Source organism: Hyaena hyaena, unplaced genomic scaffold (assembly GCF_003009895.1).
Source record: "Hyaena hyaena isolate Hyena2069 unplaced genomic scaffold, ASM300989v1 scaffold_56, whole genome shotgun sequence".
Taxonomy (NCBI): Eukaryota; Metazoa; Chordata; class Mammalia; order Carnivora; family Hyaenidae; genus Hyaena; species Hyaena hyaena.
In genome coordinates this window covers 413,654-438,379 of record NW_024080688.1, presented here as the reverse complement: position 1 = coordinate 438,379, position 24,726 = coordinate 413,654, and the positions used below count along the sequence as shown (strand labels likewise).

General features: G+C 37.6%; 1 protein-coding gene across 3 annotated transcripts in view; it reads right to left on the bottom strand.

Moving 5' to 3' along the window:
- The window catches only part of TMCC1 (transmembrane and coiled-coil domain family 1), a 244,387-nt gene that overhangs the window by 164,997 nt on the left and 54,664 nt on the right, over positions 1 to 24,726 (bottom strand). For 2 of the 3 annotated variants that reach the window (XM_039231305.1, XM_039231304.1), the window contains exons 2-3: positions 19,545 to 19,600; positions 15,166 to 15,431 (exon numbers count right to left, since the gene is read on the bottom strand). In XM_039231305.1, the coding sequence (XP_039087236.1) occupies positions 15,166 to 15,390 (225 nt within the window). In that variant the 5' untranslated portion in view covers positions 15,391 to 15,431; positions 19,545 to 19,600. Of the gene's footprint in view, positions 1 to 15,165; positions 15,733 to 19,544; positions 19,601 to 24,726 lie in introns of those variants that run through there. The other variant, XM_039231302.1, reaches the window with a different exon arrangement.

Below are 24,726 nucleotides of genomic sequence, written 5' to 3'. Positions count from 1 at the left end.
AACTGTTCCCCCCCCCCTTAGGTGTTTTAGGAAAATTAGTCTCCTTAGATGTATCTTCCCAAGACTTGGCAGGTTAACCAACTTTTGGCAGTCTAGGTCCTTCTGAGATCTTCTATACCCTCTGCCTTCATATTATACCCCTCACCCTAAGTACATGATAAAAATGTACACTATCAAACGAGCAAAAGAAAAAAACTAACTTAGTCATGTACTAGCTCTCTGGTCTTAGGCAAGTTTAAAATTTTACCTAAGCCCTAATTACTTTATTTGTTAAAAAAAAAAAAAAAAATCAAACCTACTTCAAAAAGCTGACATGCAATATAAGTTACATTATTACATTAAAAAGGTCTTGTATACATTAGATATTCGAGTACAATCCCATATAATAATATTAAAACAAATTCATTTCCATAAAACATTCTTGCAAAGATCACTGACAACTATGTGTAAAAGATTCTCAATTACTGAATGAGTCACTGAAATTCAGTATTCTCAGGATAAGAAAGATGAAGGAGGGATGGCTCTTACCTTCATCCCCCTTTCTTAGCTATAATTCTCCAACATTATTTTGTGGTTAATGTGAGACTACAATTATGAGTTCTCTTTTCTACCCTTAGCCTCACAATGCAGAAACAACTCCATAGAGACTATATTTAACTGGTTATCTCAGTAAATAGAAAAGGTCTTATCTTAGGCCCAGTAAATAAGTACTCTTTCTTTTTTCTTTAATTTTTTTTCACATTTATTTATTTTTGAGAGACCGAGTGAGACAGTGCGTGAGTGGGGGAGGGGCAGAGAGAGAAGGAGACACAGAATTTGAAGCAGGCTCTAGGCTCTGAGCAAGCTGTCAGCACAGAGCCCAACGCAGGACTCAAACTCAGGAACAGTGAGCTCATGATCTGAGCCAAAGTCTGATGCTCAACTGACTGAGCCACCCAGGCACCCCAATTACTCTACTTTCTTATCATTTTGTTTAGATATGTGAGAATCCAGAGTGTCACGCTCATATTTTAATAATGAACAGTATTGAAATAACTCTAAGGAATCATTACAATTTTATTTTTATTGCTACTCATCTGACAAAGAAGACAAGAATTATTTAAAAGTAGTAGCATAAGAAATTCACAGGTAGGAGGCGCCTGGGTGGCTTACTAGGTTAAGCACCCGACTCTTAATTTTGGCTCAAGTAAACATCTCCCACTTCCTGAGACTGAGCCCATGTGTGTCAGGCTCCACACTGACAGTGCAGAGCCTGCTTGGGATTCTCTCTATCTTCTCTCTCTCTCTGCCCCTCCTTCTGTTCATGCTCTGTTTCTCAAAATAAACAAACATTAAAAAAAAAAGAAACCAAATAGGTAGTAAGAAATCAGTCTTTGTCACTGCTTTTAGGTTTCTGCCCTCATTCAAACAAGCTGATCTAGTCACCAGTATCTTGAAAAAGAAAAAATTTTGTTTTCACCTTTTCCTTTCTCCTTTTTTTTTTTTTTTTTTTAAATGTTTTATTTATTTCTAGGAGAGAGAGAGAGAGAGACAGCGTGAGCAGGGAAGGGTCAGAGACAGAGGGAGTCACAGACTGAAACAGGCTCCAGGCTCTGAGCTGGCAGTCAGCACAGAGCCCGACGCGGGGCTTGAACCCACGAACCGAGAGATCATGACCTAAGCGAAAGTCGGACGCTTAACCGACTAAGCCACCCAGGCGCCCCTCCTTTCTCCTTCTTGACAGAACTGCTATTCTTCAATTCTCTGACATGATCAAAAGGATAAAAAGGCAAAAATCCTAAACACAGAACCAGAAGGAGCCCAGGGATCTGGATCTGGTATCACTTATAATTAGCTATATAACCTCATGCAGATTTTAAGATCTTCAGACCTGTAAAAATGATCCATAAAATGATGAGTTTGATTAGGATTGTCCCTAAAGCTTAGCAGTCGATGAGTCTTGCTAATCAGTTAGCAACAGAGAGGGATCTTTTGGCTGGAAACTGATGTGTCACAAGGGGCTCATTTTGTAACCCAAAGTTTCCGAATTCTTAACTTCCTCAGTATTACAATTGTGAAATCTGAGTCAGAGCTCCTTATCCCGGTAAGATATTACTATGATAAAATAAATTTGTCAGTTCTTAATAAATATTTTACTTGAGGAGACCCTGGGTGGCTCAGTTGGTTAAGTGTCCAACTCCTGCCTTCAGCTCGAGTCCTGTGTCAGGCTGTGCACTGAGCTTGGAGCCTGTTTGAGATTCCCTCTCTCTCCCTCAGCTCTTCTCCTCCAGTCACACACATGTACTCTATCCTTCCCCTCCTCTCTCTCAAATTAATTAATTAAATATTTGATTTGATCTTTGGTAGCAGGTATGAGTATTTTTATAATATATAAACCAATAAATCTTTGCTATCTTTTTACAAAGAGACTTGTCATAAGATTTTTAAAATCAAACATCTTTTATATATCTAAAAAGATTCTACTTAGGAAAAAGTAGAGTCCATCTGTATATAAAATGAGAAATACAAATCAATGTAAGTATATATTGTGATCTTGAAGTATGAAAACTACAAAGTGAAATATAGTCTGCTCCCACTGACAAGATCACAAGTGAGACTGATGTAACATCAAAATAAGTTAATTTTTTTAATGTTTTATTTATTTCTGAAAGAGAGAAAGACAATGTGAGCAGGGGAGGGTCAGAGAGAGAGGGAGACACAAAGAATCCGAAACAGGCTCCAGGCTCTGAGCTGTCAGCACAGAGTCCAACGCAGGGCTCAAACCCATGAACCGTGAGATCATGACCTGATCCAAAGTCAGATGCTTAACTGACTGAGCCACCCAGGCACCCCAAAATAAGTTAATTTTTAACAATTACTTACTATTTGTGCTAACCTGTCAAAGTTGCCTGTCTTTCTTGAGATAAAATGCTATACTCTGACTTCTGGAAAAAACAAACAAACAAACAACAATCTGTTCTAGTCATTACCTTATGTAATATGTGATCCTGGTCTGTCCCTCTATTTACTTACCTACCTATGAGTCTTCAGAAGCTAACAGTCACAAGGGAAGACAGTTTAACAGAGTTTTGGATAAACAAAAGAGTAGTGGATTTTAGATGACAAATTTCTGTTCCCTCACAACTAAGATTCAAGGCTACTGATGTATTCCCTCATGAATAAAAGGAAAAGCATAAGTGAGGTCACATATTATATTCCTTTTAAGATCTAATTACTCTATTTTGTAATGTAAAGGCAAAAGAGGTTAGATTTAACTTAAAGAGTGAACACAACTTTGTAGTCTGTTGAGCCTTCATCACAAAAGTTGCTGTTCCAGAGGAATGTAACTCAGATTAAAACAAACAAGCAAAAAAACTTTTAGAAGCATCCCTATGATGATAACTTTGCAAGAACAATTTTACCAAGTTCAAGAACACCTTAACAATACCTTCATTCTTATGACAATCATACTAAATGTCAACATAAGATCATTAAGGATAATCAAAATATCTTTTGGGCCACTACATAAAATACTATAATAAAGGAAACATACACACTCTGGACCTCTAAACTAGGGTTAATAAACCTAAAGGTTCTTTATTTCGGCAACCAAGTTTTGCTCTATAAAGTATCTTTAACAGAAAACAACTAAAAAGTCAAATACATCTCCATCTCTGACTTAACCCCTCTTTTCCAAGTTCATAGTATTCCCCTGATAGGAATAATCCCTTGACAATGTCAGCTAACTGACACTAACTACACAGAAAAACAGCAATCCCTATTGGTGTTCAGCAAAAAGTGTAATTTTCCAGAATCACTGAATTCTACCCCCAAAACCAATGCTAAACTATGGTAACTAACTTGAATTTAAATAAAATCTTGGACAAAAAAATAAAAGTTTTAAAGAAAAAATTATAATTTTTCAGCTGTTTTGTGGGAAAATGGACATTGCCTTACTACTTCTCCCAAACAAATCTTTAGGTTTTAAATTTTGTTCACCATTAGTTTTTTTCTAACAGTCATTAAATCCTACCTACTCTATTATCCATTTCCACAGTTGTCATTTTAGTTCAATATTTACAAAGAGCACCTACTACTATATTACAGTCACTGTACTCAATCTAGCTCGTAGCCTAATCTGTTTCTTCTCAAGTCATCACGCCGTATTCATTAACATCCTTAGGACCGGCATCGCCTCATCACCACCTACTGATCCTGGTCCAGGGGCACCACCTAGTGGTCAGCAACAGGAACTACCTCTCCCACCACCTTTTCTTCCCCTCTGGGAAAACTACTCCTGAGCTTTCAGGTTTTGCTCAACTAATTCAATCTTAGAAATCTCCCTTTCATATGAACAGAGCCAGATGCTATCCTACTGTGATTTACCAAGGAGGCAGAATCCCTTACTTATAAGCCCTGCTCTAAATCCACAAGCTGTAAATCTTTATTAATATTTTAATAAATTTAAGAATGAGATTGTAAATGAGAGAGAATGGGTGAGCTAATTCAAAGATGAACTCCAGACAACAGCAGGCACTGAGCTCTCTGTGCCTCTTCCAGAGTTGGCCTTGGTTGGGAAGTCCTTCAGGCAGTCTCTGCCCCCATTCCACCTGTGGAGATATAGGCCAATAGGGACAGCATTCTACAGCTCTTTCTGCTCCTGAGGTGCCAGCCTGGAGGCAAAGAAAGCAGCTGGGGGAGTGACAGAGGGGACCTCCAGTACAGGGGTGGGGGGTGCGGGGGAAGGTGACAGGCAATGCCTTTCCCTTGTCCTTTGCCCATAGCGATACAATTCTGTTGCATAGAAAATCTATACGAAGACCTGGAAACCATGATTCTATCAAGTTGGCTCAGCCTTTTCAGTGTGAGAGTCTCCCAACACTTGGGCTCTTAGCCACAAAACAGAGGAGATTACCAGGAAGAGTAACCCTATTTCCCCTTTCTACCCTGCCTGCTTCCCCCAACCCATTCCTCTTTTCTCTATTTCCCAGATCAAGCCAGGCATTACCAAAAAAAAAAAAAAAAAAAAAAAAAAAAAAATTCTCCTCTCTGGCCATACTCTAAATAACCCACAAAGCTTCCCTAACAGCAGCCTAAATACTCTTTTTCTAAATTCACCTATAAACAGGAAAATAAGATGTTGAGTTCTGAAGTGATACTAACCTTAATAGAGAACTGGGAGGACTAACTTTGAACTTTCCCTCATAAGCTTCCAAAGTTTGTATCTACCTTCTCATTCCCGTTTAATTAAACTATTCTTTCCTCAGAATTAATGGCCAAAAAAATCTCATTTATTGTTTTATAAAATAAAGTGTATTTAAATAGCACTGATTAGTATGTTTTCACTATGTAGTTAACCACTGTTATTGTGAAATAGGGTATGATATTTCACCTAGACTTTGGAGGAATGGAATTTTGGGGCTACTGAAAAGTCAAAATGACTTTTCCCATAAAAATAAATAATTAAATATTGGTGTAAAAGTTGGTACATGCTTACACTACATGACAGTAAGTTCTCCACTGAACTCCCTGATACCTTAGCTGTTTTTTCATCTTTTATTCCATCTTGAACATAACTACTAAAAAATATTTTTTTCAACATGCAAACCTCCTTTCAGAAATCTACAATGAGGGCTTCCTGTTTTCCAGTCACATCATCAGAATTATTTAGTTTCACATTTATAATGCTAAATCAAAGCTCTCTCCCCAAACTGGAATTTTAAAAATCAGTTGTACGTAATCATGCACTCTTCCAATCTTACCTCTCGTTACTTCTCTAAATGTTCTACCAGTCCTCATACTGGTTAGGCCCTAGGGTTCTATGCAGGAAATAAAGATAACTAATACATGGTCCCAGCTCTCTAGAGACTCACAGCTGGGGTTTGCTTCTATTTTCTTCTTCATCTTTAAAGCACATCTGAGCTATTTTAAAACTTGAAATCTGTGTGTATTGTCTTAGGATGAAGATCCATCTTTACTGTGCCTCATACTCCTAAGAGATCCCCCAAGGAACACATGCTCCATAAAGCCCATCAGTAACAGGACTCCATTCTTAGCTCTCCCTTCTCTCAACTTCTATTGACCTTAACTCGGTAATAACGGATTATATTTTGTTCTCTATTGAAGATTTTAACCACAAAGATGAGTTGTAAGCATGCTGTAGCTCTCAGACCTCCAGGGGGCCACGCAGAGCCTAGAGTAACTAGATCAATTACCCTGGCTATGAATATGTCATCACTTTAGTCTGGTGTGCTGGATAGATATTTTAATTTTCTAGGTGTGTCATGAAAAAGACTGGGAAGGCCAAGTTTAACTTGTGGCATTTTCAAATTAGAAGTAACAATTAATATTATTTAGTACAACGACCTCATCTGAAAAATGAAGGAAGTGAAACCTATGGAATTTAATTTGTTTAAGGTCACACTGATATTTAATAAGAGAAATAAGACATTCTTAGAATCTAAAAACCACAGGCCCCTGACTTCTGGGCTTGATTACACCACATCACACTGCTTCTTTAATTGTTACCTGTGTAAATCTTGCCACCCTAAGACTGTAAAGTCTTTGAGAATAGGCTATAACACCATTTATACCTCACATCTCTCAAAGTGCTAATATCCAACTCGGGGGTACTTACTTAAGAGACAGTTGTATTGGTGGAATAAGAAGTCTTTATTATATGTCTTTATTTCATTGAAATGACCCATTTAATGAAAACTAACTTCGATTTCCAAATTTAGAAATTTGTCTAAGTCACATATGTACATAAGTTGAATGTGAGAAAGTGGACAAATACACTTGAGAAAAGGTGACTTGAAACTGTACCTTAGAATAGGCAACTGACATGACTATTCTAAAAGCCACATAAAAGCATCTAAGTTTATTAAAAACAAGATAACCAGCCCAAAATGGAATCACTTATGCTAATCCCCACATTACCCAACTGAGAAACTAATTACAGTTCTACCTCTCCCAGAAAGGGACTCTTAAACCAACCAATCAGGAATTACCTGATCAGTATTAGTTAGGTAACCTACCTGATAACCCCCTGCCATCCCATATAGGAAAAGTAACAGAGCAATAATCAATTACTTTTTTGCCTAGTGTAACTTCCTTGTTTCTGTTCCTTTCTGTCTATAAACAGAAGTTTTTCACTTTGGGGCGCCTGGGTGGCTTAGTCGGTTAAGCGTCCGACTTTCGCTTGGGTCATGATCTCGCGGTTCGTGGGTTCGAGCCCCGCGTCGGGCTCTGTGCTGACTGCCAGCTCAGAGCCTGGAGCCTGTTTCAGTCTGTGACTCCCTCTCTCTCTGACCCTCTCCTGCTCATGCTGTCTCTCTCTCTCCTAGAAATAAATAAAACATTAAAAAAAAAATTAAAAAAAAAAAAAAAGAAGTTTTTCACTTTCTACAGCTTTTTAGAGCTCCTTTCTATTTGCCACACTCGATGCTGACCAATTCACTGAAGTGTTGAATAAAGCCAGTAAGACCTTTAAATTTTACTAAGTTGAATTTTTTCAGCAATGCAAAAAGCATTAACATTTAAACCATACAACATAAGTTTAATCTACATACATCAAATTCTCATTAGTAAGATCTGATCCAAGTATTCTTCCTCACCTATCTGGCATGCACAGACAAGCAGTTATGACTTATGGCCTTAATGCGCATGATCATCTTGTCCCTTAAAATGCCAAGAAAGGGGCGCCTGGGTGGCTTAGTCAGTTAAGTGTCCGACTTTCGCTTAGGTCATGATCTCGCGGTTCGTGGGTTCAAGCCCCGCGTTGGGCTCTGTGCTGACAGCCAGCTCAGAGCCTGGAGCCTGTTTCAGTCTGTGACTCCCTCTCTCTCTGACCCTCCCCTGCTCACACTGTCTCTCTCTCTCTCTCCTAGAAATAAATAAAACATTAAAAAAAAATGCCAAGAAAAAAACAATTTCAGTAAAATTTCTTTAGAGTATAGGCTTTTGGGGACCTTTCCTTTTGCTATTCCCTCTGCCAGGCCTATTCTTTCCCCAGATATCTCTTGGTTTCCTCCCATCCTTCAGGTCTGTGCCCATTTTTCAATAAGGTCTTCCTTGACCACTCTGCTTATAATTTCCTGCCCTAGAATTCACTGCCTTTCACAACTGTCATATTGTATACAGATTTCTCACACTATCCAAAATAAAGCATTCATATGAAAATTTTTGTAGGTTGAAATGGCATAAAGCAAATAAGCAATTACCACTAATTTGTATGAAAAAAAATTTGATCATCCGCAGACAAAAAAAAATAACCTTTCTTGGGCTTTTCTGATATCCTAGGACATATCCTGCTAACGATGCACACAAAAAAATTGAGATAAAGTACAGTTGCTCACAGATCCAGTTCAAAGCTATGATAGCTTGATGCTGAGATGCTAAATGTAATTCCCAAGAAAGGAGGTTGGCAGTACTACTTTTGCTACTAGAGGTGTGCCTCTGTAACTGCTCCAAAACCAATGCTAAGTGCCACTGTCACTTTTCACCTTTTTTTGTAAAAGCAAAAATCCTCCTCAGATTTTTTTCAGTTAGTCAAAATAAACACTAACACAGGTCTTTCAATAAAAGTAAAAGCTTAACGTGAACTTCCAAAAAGTGGGAGATAACTGTATTTTATATGCATGTTTTATTTACCTCCTCTTACTATATAGTAAACTTCACAAGAGAAAATATTCTTTACTTGTTTTATTCACTCATATATTCTCAGCACCTAAATCCGGAGTAGGCAAAGTATGGGGCATGGTGCAGATACTGTCCACCACAGCCAAACCCAGGTATGCCAACTGGTTTACATATTGTGGGAGGCTGCTTTCACACTACAGTGCAGCGTTGAGTAGTGATAAAGACCAAATAGTCAAAAATATTTACTATCACTATTTACAGAAAATAGTTTATAGATCACTGCCCAAAACCAACATTAAGTCAAATACTCAATAAAAATTTACTGAACACAAATGTATGAAAAACAAACTGGCAAAAAAAATTTTTTTTTAAGTTTTATTTATTTCTGAGAGAGAGAGAGAGACAGCGTGAACATGGTAGGGTCAGAGAGAGAGGGAGACACAGAATCCGAAGCAGGCTCCAGGTTCTGAGCTAGTTGTCAGCACAGAGCCCGACGTGGGGCTCGAACCCACAAACCGTGAGATCATGACCTGAGCCGAAGTCGGATGCTTAACCATCTGAGCTACCCAGGGGCCCCAAAAATATTTCTGATCTCTCAGTATTTTAATAAGATATGAAAGAAGAACACATAAAACTGAGACATCATAACAGAAGCTTTCAGTGCACTCACCAGTCTGCACTTTCATCTGTACAATTTTTCATATTCTATATCATAGATTCAAAGAACAAAGTCGGCAAGAGCACTAAAAATCATAGTTAAGTAACTTGCCTAAAATCACTCAGCTAGTAAATGGCAAATCTAGGACAGAAGCCTTTTTCTTTATATATATATATATTTTTTTTAAATGTTATTTTACTTTTTGTGAGAGACAGAGACAGAACATGAGCAGGGGAGGGTCAGAGAGAGGAGACACAGAATCTGAAACAGGCTCCAGGCTCTGAGCTAGCTGTCAGCACAGAGCCCGATGCGGAGCTTACACCCACAAACTGCGAGATCATGACCTGAGCCAAAGTTGGACGCTCAACTGACTGAGCCACCTAGGCGCCTTAACTGACTTTTGATTAAGTGACAAACTATTTAGTCCCAATTATATGGGCTAAGAGGGTAAGTAGAGTACTTTAGGTTCTAGCAATTTGTTGTTCACAAAGAGAATGTAGCCTGAACTTCTAACAAGCAAATAAAAACCTAGTCAAATCTCATAAATCACAATTGTTGTTAATGTATTCTGATTTTACACACGAATAACATGAGCTTTATTTCCCAGACTGATGATTATAAATAAAATTATTAAAAGTAGGGGCGCCTGGGTGGCTTAGTCGGTTAAGCGTCCGACTTTCGCTTAGGTCATGATCTCCCGGTTCGTGGGTTCGAGCCCCGCGTCGGTCTCTGTGCTGACTGCCAGCTCAGAGCCTGGAGCCTGTTTCAGTCTGTGACTCCCTCTCTCTCTGACCCTCCCCTGCTCACGCTGTCTCTCTCTCTCCTAGAAATAAATAAAAAACACTTAAAAAATTAAAAAAAAATTATTAAAACTATAAGACATCCATTCTTTAGCAAGCGTAATTAAGCAAATAGGAAACTGTCTGAATGAATGACTACTCTGCTAATTCTGAGAATTCTGTCAGATCACTTAAATGTCTAGAAAAAATTAACATCAATTTTTAGAAATAATCTCCTCTTTTTAAAATCACCAGCCAGGGGCACCTAGGTGGCTCAGTCGGTTAAGTGTCTGACTTCGGCTCAGGTCATGATCTCACAGCTTGTGGGTTCCAGCCCTGTGTTGGGCTCTGTGCTGGCAGCTCAGAGCCTGGAGCCTCCTTCTGATTCTGTTTCTCTCTCTCTCTCTCTCTCTCTTTCTCGCTGGCCTTCTCCCACTCGTCCCACTCGTGATCTCTCTCTCTCAATATAAATTTTAAAAAACATTTAAAAAAATGAAACAAAATCACCAGCCAATCTTTACAAACTGCATAAAAAATAAATATTACCAATCTTTTCATGCCATTAGAGTAATACAAATTAAAAACCCCTATGAGATACCACTCACAAACTAGACTGGTTAAATTTAAAAATGATGACAATACCAAATAGTGATGAGGATGTGAAGAAACTGAAATTTTTATACACTGCTGATAGAAATGCAAAATGGCACAGTCACTTTGTAAGTAAAACATACATCGTGATAAATATATATTTGGTCTTCATTCCAGGTTCCTGGCACAGAGCTCCTGAAACCCTTGGGATTTCTGGAGTGTAAGAGTATCTTTTATATGCGAAAATGTAGACCCAGGATAGCTTTAGGATAGATGCACAGTGCCAGAAACACCAAGGTCCAGTTAGAGGGGTAGAACATTCATCCCCACCTCTCAACCTCCTGGAGAGGGAGAGGTTTTGGAAATGAGGTATTCACCAATGGTCAGTGACTTAACCAACTGTGCATGCATAATGAAGCTGCCACAAAACTCCCTAAATGACAGGATTCAGAGAGCTTCCAGCCTGGTGAACACTGAGTGCTGGGAGAGTGGTGTGCCTAAAAAGGACATGAAAGCTCTGCACCACCAAACCTCCCCATCCACCTTGCCTAATGCAGCCATTGTACTTTGGTATTCCTGAATTGTATCCTTTATAATAAACCAATAAACCACTTTGTACGTAAGTGCCTTTCTGGGTTCTGTGAGCCATTCTTGTAAATAACCAAATTTGAACAGGGAGTTAGTTACAGGAATAGTGGCTGGTCAAAAGTACAGGTGGGAACCTGAGACTTCCAACTGACATCTGAAGTGGAACTGAGCCCTTTAACCAGTGAGAGCTACATTAACCCTAACGGGTTATTGTCAGAATTTAATTGAATTGTAGGACATCCAGTTGGTGTCAGAACTGGTTGCCAGCATGGGGGAAAAAAGCACACACTAGGTGTCAAAAATGTTCAGGGTTAAAACAGGGCAGACATATTTACCATATAAATCAGAGAAATGAAAACACTAAGTCCTACATACAAAAGTTTATAGAAGTTTAATTAACAATAGCCAGAAAATGGAAATGATCTAAATGTCCATCAACCAGGGAACACATGAACAAACAGATACACATCGGAATACTATTCAGCAAAGAAAAGGAATGATGTAACAACATAACTAATTCTCCAAAGCAGTATGCTAAGTGAAAGAAGCCAAACACAAAAGATTACATACTGTATGATACCACTTAGAATAATTCTAGAAAAGGCAAAACAATAGTAATAGAAAGTAGATCAGTGGCAGCGAGAAGTCAAGGATTAGAGAAAATAGGACAGACTACAGCAAAGGGGCTTAAGAAATCATTGTGGGGTAATGGAAATGTTCTACATCATGACTACGGTTATATGACCACACCTTTTTAAAACTAATCAACTGTACGTTTAAAATTGGTGGTTTTTCAGGGATACCTCACTGGCTCAGTCAAAAGAGCTTGCAACTCTTCATCTCAGGGTTGTGAGTTCGAGGCCTACACTGGATACAGAGATTACTTAAAAATTTTTTTAAAAAACCCAAAAAATAAATAATTGGTGGGTTTTCATAAAAATCCTAGAAGGGATTTTCTCTGACATCAGTGGGAGTAACATTTTTTTTAGTTATATCTCCTGAGACAAGGGAAACAAAAGCAAAAATAAACTATTGGAACACTTCATCAAAATAAACTCTGCATAGCAAAGGAAACAATCAACAAAAAACTACAAGACAATCTACTGAATGGGAAATGACATATCCAACAAAGGGTTAGTATCCAAAATATATAAAGAACTTAAATAACTCAATATCAAAAAATACATCCAATTAACAATGCAAAGACATGAACAGACATTTCTCTGAAGAAGACATACAGATGGCCAACAGACTCATGAAAAGATGCTCAACATCATTCATCATCAGGGAAATGCAAATCAAAACCTCAATGAGATATCACCTCACACCTGTCAGAATGACTAAAATCAAAAACACACAAGCATTGGTGAGAATGTGGAGAAAAAGGAACTCTTGTGCACTGCTGGTGGGAATGCAAACTGGTGCAGCCACTGTGGAAAACAGTATGGAGGTTCCTCGAGAAATTAATAATAGAACCACAATGATACCCAATAATTACACTATTGGGTATTTACCCAAAGAATACAAAAAACACTAATTTGAAAACATGTATGCACCTGTATGTTTACTGCAGCATTATTTACAAGAGCCAAATTATGGAAGCAGTCCAAGTGACCAATGATAGATGAAATGGACAAAGAAGACATGGTGTATATATACGCAATAATACTATTCAGTCATAAAAAAGAATGAAATCTTGCCATTTCCAACAACATGGATTGATCTAGAGAATATAATGCTAAGTAAATTAGTCAGTCAGAGAAAGACAAATACTGTATCATTTCACTCATATGGAATTTAAGAAACACAATAAATGATTAAAGAAAAAAAAAGGAGAAACCAAAAAACACTCTTAACTATAGAGAACAAACAGATGGTTACCACAGGGGAGGTAGGTGGGGGGGTTGAGTGAAACAGGTGAAGGGGATTAAGAATACATTTATCTTGATGAACACTATTAATACATGGAATTATTGAAATTACTATATTGTACACCTGAAACTAATATAACACTAAATTGCTAACTACATTGGAATTAAAATAAAATAATAAAGTAAAATTGGTGGGTTTTACTGTAAATACATGTATTAAACAGTTTTTAAAAATGTTCTCCCTTGGCTCTCTATGAAGTTTTCTAAAGCAATACAAACATATACAATATACTTTACTTACAATTTTTCTTTTTCTTTTTTTTCAGGGGTGGGAGAGGGAGGGTACACATGAAAGGAGAAAGGGGCAAGGCAGGAGAGAGAGAGAGAGTCCATGCCCAGTGCAGGGCTCAATCTCACGACCCTGGGCTGAGATCATGACCTGAGCCAAAATCAAGAGTCGGACACTTAAGTGACTAAGCTACCCAGACACCCTCTAATCACTGAATCACAAGTTAAAAAAAAAAAAAAAAAAAATTCTTAGTGTCCTCTGGAACAGATTAAGACAAATTATATAGTTGTACTTTTAATTGTTAACTAGATTGTATAATCAGTGACCAAATGCCCTTTTATTTCAAAGATAACTATTATGGGGGTGCCCGGGTGGTTCAGTAGGTTAAGGGTCCGACTTCAGCTCAGATAATGATCTTATGGTTTGGTTAGTGAATTCGAACTCTGCTTTGGATTCTGTGTCTCCCTCTCTCTGCCCCTCCCCTGCTCACATATGGCCTCTCAAAAATAAACATTAAAAAAAGGTAACTATTATGCACACAAATTTATATTATTTTCCCTCATTTATATCTTTAATTTTAATGATGTGAATCATTATTCTGATGATTCTGTTATTCTGGTAAATATGTTATTCAGACAGGCTTAACTTCTTAAAGTGATCTACTGTCTATTACTTGTTTGTTTTTAATGTCACATTTAGATAGGAAAGGTTTAAAGGTTCTAGATTCAATATCGATATTTCCAGGCTAAATATCCAGTAATATAAACTTACCTGTGCCATAAGCAGAGAGAGTATAAAAGTGACTGATTAATCATTAAAACTTTAAGGAATACATAAAAGTAAAGCCAAAAGATAGCAAGATGGTGACTTATAGGGCAGACCTGACCCACAAATGTGTTTACTGTGGCTTCTATCCTATGTTAAAAATCAGGAAATTACTAAGCTCATTTTCAAATTTCTCAAATCAGAAGACCTGGCAAGACTGGGCTCACAGTCCTAAATCACAACCATCAGCTAAAGCTAAGAAGACATTGCCCCTTTAGACAGAACTTGTAGTCTCCATTTTGTCCTAGCCCCATGGAATGAGTTTACCCATTGTTACTACCTGCCTGGCTACATGTACCTAAATTTTCAAACCTTATCAGAACTATTTCTACTATATGCCTTAACTAAGTTAGTTTCATATAACTAAGTTATATGAAAAGAGTTTCCCATAAATTTGTTAAGCCTAGCTCTCCATCCAGGCAAACCTAAAAACTCTTAATAAAGAGTAAATTATAAGAATACACACAAAACGTATACTGAATGCTGATGATGTGGCACAGTGTATATGAAAACTATAACCAATTTAGTATAATCCTATGCTAAGCACAGACAAACCCAGATTCTAGAACTTTCTTGGGCCTTCATTAATGTAAGAAAGTCAATTCATGTGCAAAAACAAAATAAGAATCACCTCTGCTCCTCTACCATAAAACTGAGCCCTTTAGCACATAAAAAGCACTTGAAAGAATTGAAGGTTTTAGCAAAAGGGTAAAATAAAACATAGCAATATGTTAGGAAGCAAACAGGAATATATTTATAGATATCCATTCATTAGCTAGAATGAGCATTATTCATCCCATGTATTTAATGGAAAAAAGGCTATTTTTTACCATGACTTTGAGATAGCTGCTGAGATATCTCTTTTTAGCTACCAAAAAGAAGTTTGGAGAGTCCTAGATACAAAGAACAGTAAGTTAACAGAAAAAGGAAATCTGGCAGACTTACCCGCTCTATAGTTGCTTCGTCCCCTGGCAGACATGCAGCAGCAGCAGCACAAGCTATTTCCATCATAGCAGAGCTGGTTGGAGCATCAGTTGTAGATGAAGACCGGGGTCGGCCCGACTGCATAACAGTTGCCATCTCCTGGCCAGATTTCCTGTTGATTTGGGGACTTCCCTTTGGGGCCTCTGGCTTGCCCCGCCTACTATGTAAGCTCGTCCCTCTCTTCATCTTGGGTGGCACTCGAATCTGCTGCAGGACACGATTCAGAGCTGTGGGGTGGGTGGGGACACCATCAATCTCAGCACATGCGTTCTGGCTTTCCAGATCCATTTCAGGTTCTGGATCTGCCTGAATTTGTTGCACATCGTGTGGAGACACTGACGACCTCCTGCGCTGGTGCTGGAAGAGATGCTTCAAGCCTTGGCCAATCACATTAATGTTCTCCAAAGCATTGTGGGTCATTTTAGACAACTTTTGTTCTGATTCTGTCTGCTTTCTGGCCTCTGCATCTTGGGATTTGCCTCCAGGATCAGGGTCCTCATATAACTGTTCACTGCCCGAAGGCTCCATCAGTAGATTTAATATGCTTATTTGCAAACTCAAAAAATTTTAAACACACCAAAACTGTCAAATTAGGTAGGCATTTGCTTCAACAGTAACTACACATGCAGCTGTGAGACGGAGGCTTCATGCCTATCTAATGCTTGAAAAGAAAGAAAAGAAAAGAGCCTCTTATTAAAAATCCATGCAAAATCTCCAGTGTTAAAGAAAAAACATGCCACTAGCCAAACAAATAGGCACTAACATTAAGCAATCTTTAATCAGAAGATTAAAAGACAGTTTTCTAGATAATGGGTAATGATTATTTTCTAGAATAGGAGAAAAAGCTAAAAATAAGTACATAGCAAATGAAAATAGCAATGTTAAAAAGAAAAAATCCCTACAGGTTTCAACCTATGAAGAACTGAATACCAGAGGAATCATCTTGGAGTGGAAACCAGCATCATAGTTTACAGAACAGCCATTACTTGAGAAATCAAAAGGGAACAGACCACTCAATATGTACAGTCTGGCTTAGGCAATTTAATTCCTCTCAGTCATAACCACAGTTAACTGCTGAAACTCAGCAAAGTAAATTCAAAGAATAATAGTGAGAAGTGGACATCCCACTCTAACTGTGGATTTTTAATGGAAAAGAGGAATTTCTTGTTACCATTCATATTTATCAAGGTCACTGATAAACAGGGGTGACAGGTTTACTCTATTGAGAAGAAAATGGAAACAGAAATCTTATAAGTGGAATTCTCCGCTGAACACAAAGGACCATCTGGCACCATATGAGAAAATGATCCACACAGAATCTGTCTTCACAGACACTAGAGCTTTGCTCTGTGGAACAAGAGGCAAGACAGTTTACATTTCAAATGGACAAGTGCTGGACAGTTGGGAGTTAGTCCCCACCTCCACCCTACCCTACAAAAAAGAGATTCAAAGAAATCTCTTTCTCTGAATAGTGTCATCTCTGACAGAAGCTTCCCACATATCCACACAAATTCAAAAGCAATGAAATAACACAGTAAATGGATAGACGGAAGAGTAGAGAAAAAGAAAGGTCAAAATGCAATCACACACCAGTATTAAATGCAGGAAATTAAAAGGAAGCTGAAACTAAGAGGTGTAAAGTCAGCACAACTGCCATGGTTATGGAAATCACATGCAAAAAAAAAAGGAGGGGAGATAGCAGGGATGAGATTTTTCTTAATGCAAAGAGTTTCTGCAAATATATAAATTTGTATTAATGCACAGAACCTGGGGACAAAATATGGTATAGGAAGTTCTTTATTTACCTATTTTCCCCCAATTTTTTCTTCAACAAGCTTTAAAACTCCCTACACTACCAAGTACTTTTAACAGCCTGTCACCCAGTAAGGCCCTACCATGGTCCTGTTCTGGGGGTATGGAGACTTCTTGCCACCAAGTAGCATTCTGGAAGGCATTACCTAGCTGGAATGTATGAGTCACAGTGAACTAAAGGCTACTAGAGTTCAGAGGGATAAGAATGCAAACCCTCTAGTTTTCTTCCTGGTAACTACTTTTAGAAGGAAGACCTTCTTACCATGTATATGGCACTGTCATTGTGGCTCTGCTGTCCATATTCCTTCATGCTTATTTACCCATCTCCTGACCTCTTCATGACTCCGGAGCATAAACATCATGACAGACTTAAAGACATAATTTATCTCTCACCAGTACTTTCCTACTTTCTAAATACCACAAAATTCTTTGCTCCTAAATTAGGCAAATGAGTAGCAGTCATGAGAACAGTACATTGCTTTTGTTTTTCCTCTTCTCAATGGGGAAGCTCAGAAAGAAACCCTTAATCCTTATTAGTTAAAAACTGTCTTGGCCTTTACTGGAGTTTTCTGGGGCTCCTTGAGGGCAAAAATACTGCCAATATTGCCAATAGTACATATATTTGATTATACTCACCCTCCCTCATGAGTTTGTGGAGCAGACTAATAGTTATTGAATTATTTCCACCCTACAAAGCATTGAGCTCCTCAGAGAATAGGGCTATGTAACCAAGATAATCCAGTAACTCATCAGGGTCTAAATGACCCTGAGAAGATGGGAGGATGTGAAAGCAACAGACTGATAATAAGGTAGTAATTTACCTTTCTCCTTATTTGTGTTTACATTAGCTAAATAATACAACTGATTCTTTGTTGTTTTTGGAAGCAAAATACATAAAATAAGTTTTTCCCATGAGACTAAAAGATACCATGATTAAAGGAATGGTGTCAAGATTAACTGGAAAATCAAGTAACGTACTTTACTTGTCTTATATATAAAGATATTAGCTGTAAATCTATTTCTTTGGGTAGTGTTATAAGCTAATCAAATGGCTATCTGCTACTAAAAAAAAAACATAATACATTTTTAATGTAACTTCATTTGAGACTTCACCAGCATTTGTACATCATTTTTATTTTCAGATAATTGGAAATGATGATTGATTACAGATAAAACTTAACAGCATTCCTAGGAAAACCTAGAAATAGGGTGTCAATTTCCAAGCCAAAGCTTGCACAGGCTGTCTATACAGCTGCAAAGGTTATATACTAGAAGATTAATAAGTTCTGGGATTTCTAAAAGCAAGACATACCTTAATCATACTAAGTAGCAGGGGCTTATTTAGCATGGAACCCTAAAGAAACCTAAATTAAGCTTTCAACATCACATTCTATAAGAATTTTGAAAAACAACCTGCTGACTTTAAAATGTACTAGTATTTATATTTGTATCTATTATCTGCATCATTGTTATGGTAACAATACAAACAAAAAATATGGTCAAAATTTTGAAGCTTGTTAAAATTTTCTATAGGCCAACATAAATCTTTAAGGTTACCTTTTGATATACACAAATATGAAGGAAAGTCAAATATTGTGCCCAAAATACCAAAGAAAGTGATGATATACTGCTGACAGTAACAATGCGAGCACTAAATGAGTTCAATAATGTCAAAGTATTTTAGGACTCCCATATTTTCTCCTCTAAGATGGCAAATTCAAATGAGTAACATTGCTCAGTTTATAAAACTCTCCAAACAATATATTGAGATACCTGGTTTAACACAAACAAGTTCAACCACAAAGTGTCATAAGATAGAAATGTTGGCTTCTCTTTTAGTCACTCAGCTTCTCTGAAAAGTAAAGTTCTTACAAGAAAACCAGAAAAAGCAGAGAAAGAGAAAAGGAAGTTGAAGGATGTGGAGGAAAAGATGGGCAAGGGGAAAAAGTACAAAGTGGGGAAAAGAGAAGGGAAGGAAAAAATAGCTATCTACAGACCAGGCATTTCAGAGAACTTTATTAAATTCTCAGAAATTTTAACGATTTTTCTACAAAGACATAATACACCATTACTTCACATTCAAGAAACAATTTATTCTGAATTAAAATCAGAAGTAAGCTTAAAAGTTATGTTTCAAAAGTCTGGCAAATGTAGGGGTGCCTGGGTGGCTTAATCGGTTAAGTGTCCAACTTTGGCTCAGGTCATGATCTCATGGTTTGTGGGCTCGAGCCCCGCGTCAGACTCTGTGCCGACAGGTCAGAGCCTGGAGACCACTTTGGATTCTGTGTCTCCTTCTCTCTCTGCCTCTTCCCACTGGCGCTCTGTCTCTCAAATATAAACATTAAAAAAATAAAAAGTTTAAAATACGGCAAACGTTCAGGAGGGTGCTCTGGAAAACCATTCAAATTATATACAAATTTTCTTTTTCTTCTTTTTTTTTTTCTTTTCTGATAGATATGGTGACCAAAGCTTTTTGGTTTGTCTATGAACCATGTTATTTCACTAACCATAAAGAGTTGTATACTTGCCTTTATCACTCTTCTTCAAGTACTTCTAAGGTGTACAGGAATCCTTTTAGGAAAAGCTGAAAAGTAAACATTAAGAATTACAAAATGAAAAACTTAGATGAGGAGCTTATCTATTACATATACTCAGAAAAAAAAACAGTTTATACATTTATGTTAATATTTATCTCTCACTGGTAGGAGGAGTAGGGTAATTTTTTCTAATATTTTTCAATATTTTCTATTTTTCACAAATGTTATGATGAAAAATTATAATCAACAAAGAAGATATTTTGGAAGAAAGTGCTAACTTCTTAGTACTTAAGGAAGTGCACTTGTCATAAGTAGCAACGAATGAATATTTTTACACTATCATACTGAATTAGGAATGGCTATTAATTTTAAACTTAAAGTAAAATGAAATGCAAAACAAGTACATAAAACAACACAATTTTATAAGCAAATATTTTTTTCAAGTAGTCTGCATTCTATATCTGCACTATTACATTCAAAACTAACTCTTAAAAACTGTATCTATCATGTACAATTGAGAATCAAGATGCACGAAAATTGAAATTTTTATGGAAAATGACCTTCTGACAGTCATTACCAGAGAAGCAATTTAATTAAATAAGTATTTGAGGAGTATCTGCTATATGCTCAGCATTACACAGACAAAATGAAAGTACATTATCCTGCCCTCAAGGAACTCCCAATCCGGGACAGAAAGTTAGATTTATATACTTAACACAAAAAGAAACTAGCATAAAACCGTACCATTAAGCTAAAATGTGTGACGAAAACTGCAATTACTATTAGAAGATCAGTTAAGAATAGATTTGTTCAGAAAGCTTTATGAAAAGTTTTAACTGAGCTTTGAAGGATAAGAAAATGGATGAATAAGCAGGAAGATATGGACCAAGACTTCCAGCTAGAAGAGCAGTAAACACAGTATGTTTGGGGGCCAGTAAAGAGGACTGTGCTGGTCTATATACATTCCTGAGGCAGCGGAAGAATGGGGTGGCTGGTGGGTAGAAGTGAGAGAGGACTTTCCGTCTAATGTTCCGTATGTTTAGGCCATACCACCCTAAACACGCCCGATCTCGTCTGATCTCAGAAGCTAAGCAGGGCGGGCCTGATTAGTACTTGCATGGGAGAGAGGACTTCCTACCACATAATCTTTTGTACCTTTTGAATTCTGTGCCTTACAACTAATATTACATATTGAAAACTAAATTTTTAAAAAGGAAGGAAATACATGTTTTAATCTCTGGGGTAAACATTTAAAAAGCAGTAAAATAGTATATAATTACTATGATAATAGAAAGGAAATACAAATTAAAATGCCCAAATAAATGCAAAAAGGAGGGAAGATCACAGAACAAGTAGAGCTTAATATAAAAACAAAATGTAAGGTGTCAAATATAAGCTTAAATATTCTAATAACAACACTAATGTAATCAGACCAAAAAGACAAAAATTATTACAATAAGGAACAAAATTCAACTATCATGGTGTTCACAAAAATCACTCCTAAAATAAAAAGAAAGAAAGCAGTTTAAAATAGGGCCACCTGGGGGGCGCCTGGGTGGCTTAGTCGGTTAAGCGTCCGACTTTCGCTTAGGTCATAATCTCGCGGTTCGTGAGTTCGAGCCCCGCGTCGGGCTCTGTGCTGACAGCCAGCTCAGAGCCTGGAGCCTGTTTCAGTCTGTGACTCCCTCTCTCTCTGACCCTCCCCTGCTCACGCTGTCTCTCTCTCTCTCCTAGAAATAAATAAAATCTTTAAAAAAAAAAAATAAATAAATAAAATAAAATAGGGCCACCTGGGTGGCTCTTGAGGCAGCTGGTTGAGTGTCAGACTTCAGCTCAGGTCATGACCTCACGGTTTGTGCATGCAAGCCCTGCATTGGGCTCTGTGCTGACACTCAGAACCTGGAGCCTGTTTCGGCTTCTGTGCCTCCCTCTTTCTGCCCCTCCTCCATGCCCTCTCTCTCTCTCTCAAAAATAAGTAACAGAAGGAAAAGAACGAAAGAAAGAAAGGGTGTCTGGCTGGCTCAGTTGGTTAAGCATCTGACTCTCAGCTTCAGCTCAGAGTCATAATCTCACAGTTTCCTGAGTTTGAGCCCTGCACTGGGCTTAGGATTCTCTCTCTCTCTTTCTTTCTCTCAGTCTCTCTCTGCCTCACCCCTGCTCACACTGTCTCAGTCTCTCTCAAAAATAAATATACTTTAAAAAAAAACAGTTAAAAAGTATAGAAAGGTCATACAGACATAAACTAAAAGAAAGCCTCTGTAGCCATATTGATAGTACTCAAAGTAGACTTTAATCCAAAAAGCATTTATAGGTGTGTAATTCATAGGATTAAAGTATAACTTATCAGTAAGATTTAACAATTTAAAATTCATACACAAATAACAGAACCCTCAAATATATAAAGTGAAAGTTGGAAAAATATAGTGAAAAACATCCATAATCATGATGGGGAAACTTTTAATACCTCTTTAAGTAGCTGACAAATAACTCAGAAAGAGATTAGAAAAGGATAAAAATATAGATTTGAATAGCATGATTAACCAGACCTACACTACCCAATAACTGCAGAATAAATACTCTACCAAGCACAGAGATCTTTTACCAAAACTGATCATATGCTGAACCCTAAGGTAAATCTCACAAGTTACTCTCTGACCACATGGATTCCTAATGTTTAGAGAGTGAAAAGAATCACACACCTCCTAACTGAACCCCATTTTCTCTTGATCCAACCGCTAGGCAATACAGTAGAGATGGGAGGCTGCGCCAAGAGGGTGAAAGGGAAAAGGAAATACAGGCTTCCAGTTATGGAATAAGTCACGGAAATAAAAGGCACAGCATAAGGATATAGTCAATGTAATAACGATGTAAAGAGACAGATGGAAGTTACACTTGAGGTGAACATAGCATAATGTATAAACTTGTCAAATCACTAGGCTGTATATACCTGAAACTAATGTAACACTACATGTCAACTATACTCAAAAAAAACACACATACATAAATTTTTAAAATACAGCAGGGATAGAGCAACACAGAGGCTGGATAAGTGCCTAAAACTCTGAAAAAAGGAAAGCTTCCTCTCTGACTAAAGGAAATATAGTCCCAAGAGCATAGGAGAATTCCACTGCAGTTAGGAGTATTTAAAACATAATTCTGACAAACTGCTTAAGAACGAATATGGGCTAACATGAGGGTGTAAAGCCCCTGGGGACTGCAATCATAATAAAGTTCCCACCCTATTGTACACTTTTTTTTTCCAGGAACCTGAAAAGAATCTCTAATGCAGGGAAAGGGGGATCTGAGAATGAGCAGAAAAAGCTCCTCATCTTTGCCCTCACCCACACCTATGGAGGCTTGAAGAATAGAACAGCCAGTGCCAATCAGCCCAGATCTATTTCCCTCATCTCCCTATGGAACTAAAGGCTTAATCTGCAAAGAAAAATTCATCAAGGCCTGTACTCTGAGAACACTGGTGGAATCCCAGGATTGCTGAAGGAAAGGAAAAAAGACAGGATACTGAAGCCCAATTTTCACTCTCTGTAAAGTAACAATAACCTTAATGCAGGGTGAGAAAGCTTTAAAAACCTTAACTTTAAAAACCTTACGTTTTACGGGCACCCAGGTGGCTCAACGAGTTAGGGGCACCTGGGTGGCTCAATCAGTTAAGCATACAACTTTGGCTCAGGGCACAATCTCCTGGTTCATGAGTTCAGGTCCCGTGTCAGGCTCTGTGCTGACAGCTCAGAGCCTGGAGCCTGCTTCAGTTTCTGTATCTCCCTCTCTCTCTGCCTCTCCTCCACTCATGCTCTGTCTCTTTCTCTCAAAATTAAAATGAAAAAAATGTTTTAAGTTAAAAATGTTTAATAATAAAAAAATAAGTAAAATCCTTATGTTTTAAAAAATAAACCTAGATACTGCAGGTAGGTAAAAAGAAAGAGGAGAAACTCTACCCAAGGAAGGGGAGTATAAAGTTTTGTGAAGGCCAGACCCAGATTCTAGTACCTGCCTAAATCTGAGGTTTAATAGACCATTAAGAATTCCCCTTTCCCTCCATTACCACACTAACAAGCTCTGAGTAAAAATAACAGTGAAATATAGCTGCAGGAGACAGACTCTAAGCAATAGCATAAAGGGAAAATCCAAAGCTAAACATGGAGATAAGGGATGCTAGGAGACAAAGGACACTATAAAAACTTGAAGTTTCTCGGTTCCCATGGCAAAAACAAGTATCAACTCTGGTAACCGTGGCAATAATAAACTTCAAACACAGCCCAACCCCTAACAAATTTACACAAATGCCACCTTAAAGGACTAGCAGAAAAAGGGGTGCCTGGGTGGCTCAGTCAGGTGAGCATCTGACTCTTGATTTTGGCTCAGGCCATGATACCAGGGTCTAGCAGAAATCTGCAGTCTTCTTCAAGCATTTAAAATATTTACTTCATTATTTCCTGTCCTATACAACATGTTCAGCTTTCAACAAAAAAACTAATGAAGTATGCCAAAAACACAGCTTGAAGAAACAAAGCAATCATCAGAACTAGACCTAGAAGGGAATTTAAAACATGGTTAATATATTAAAGGCTCTAATGGAAAAGGTAGACTACATGCAAGATCAGATAGTTATAAATTTAGAGACATGGAAATTGTAAGAAAGGATCAAGTGGAAATTACAGAAATAAGAACAGTACAAAGAACAAAAGGTTACTAGCAGACTTGAAACACCTGAAAAAAGAATCAGTGAACTTGAAAATAAGCTAACAGAAATTACCCAAACTGAAATGTAAAGAAGAAAAAAACAGTAGGAAAATAAAACAGGAGAGAACATCTGAGAACTGTGGGAAAATGTCAAACAATGTAACATATACATACTTAGAATGGCAGGAGAAAGAATGGAGAAAAAATATCAGAATGCCCCAAAACTTACAAAAATTAGTGACAAGACACCAAACTACAGACTTAAAAAGCTCCAAAAACAAACGAGATAATGATATCCTCCCCCACCAAAATACACACACCTCGGCCTATCATATTTAAATTGCTGAAAGGCAGAGAAAATCTTGAAGGTAGCCAGAGAGGCGAAAACATATTGCATACAGAGGAACAAAAAATAAGGATTTTAATAAACTTTGTCAGAAACTTTGCAAGTAAGACGACAATGGAGTCACAACTT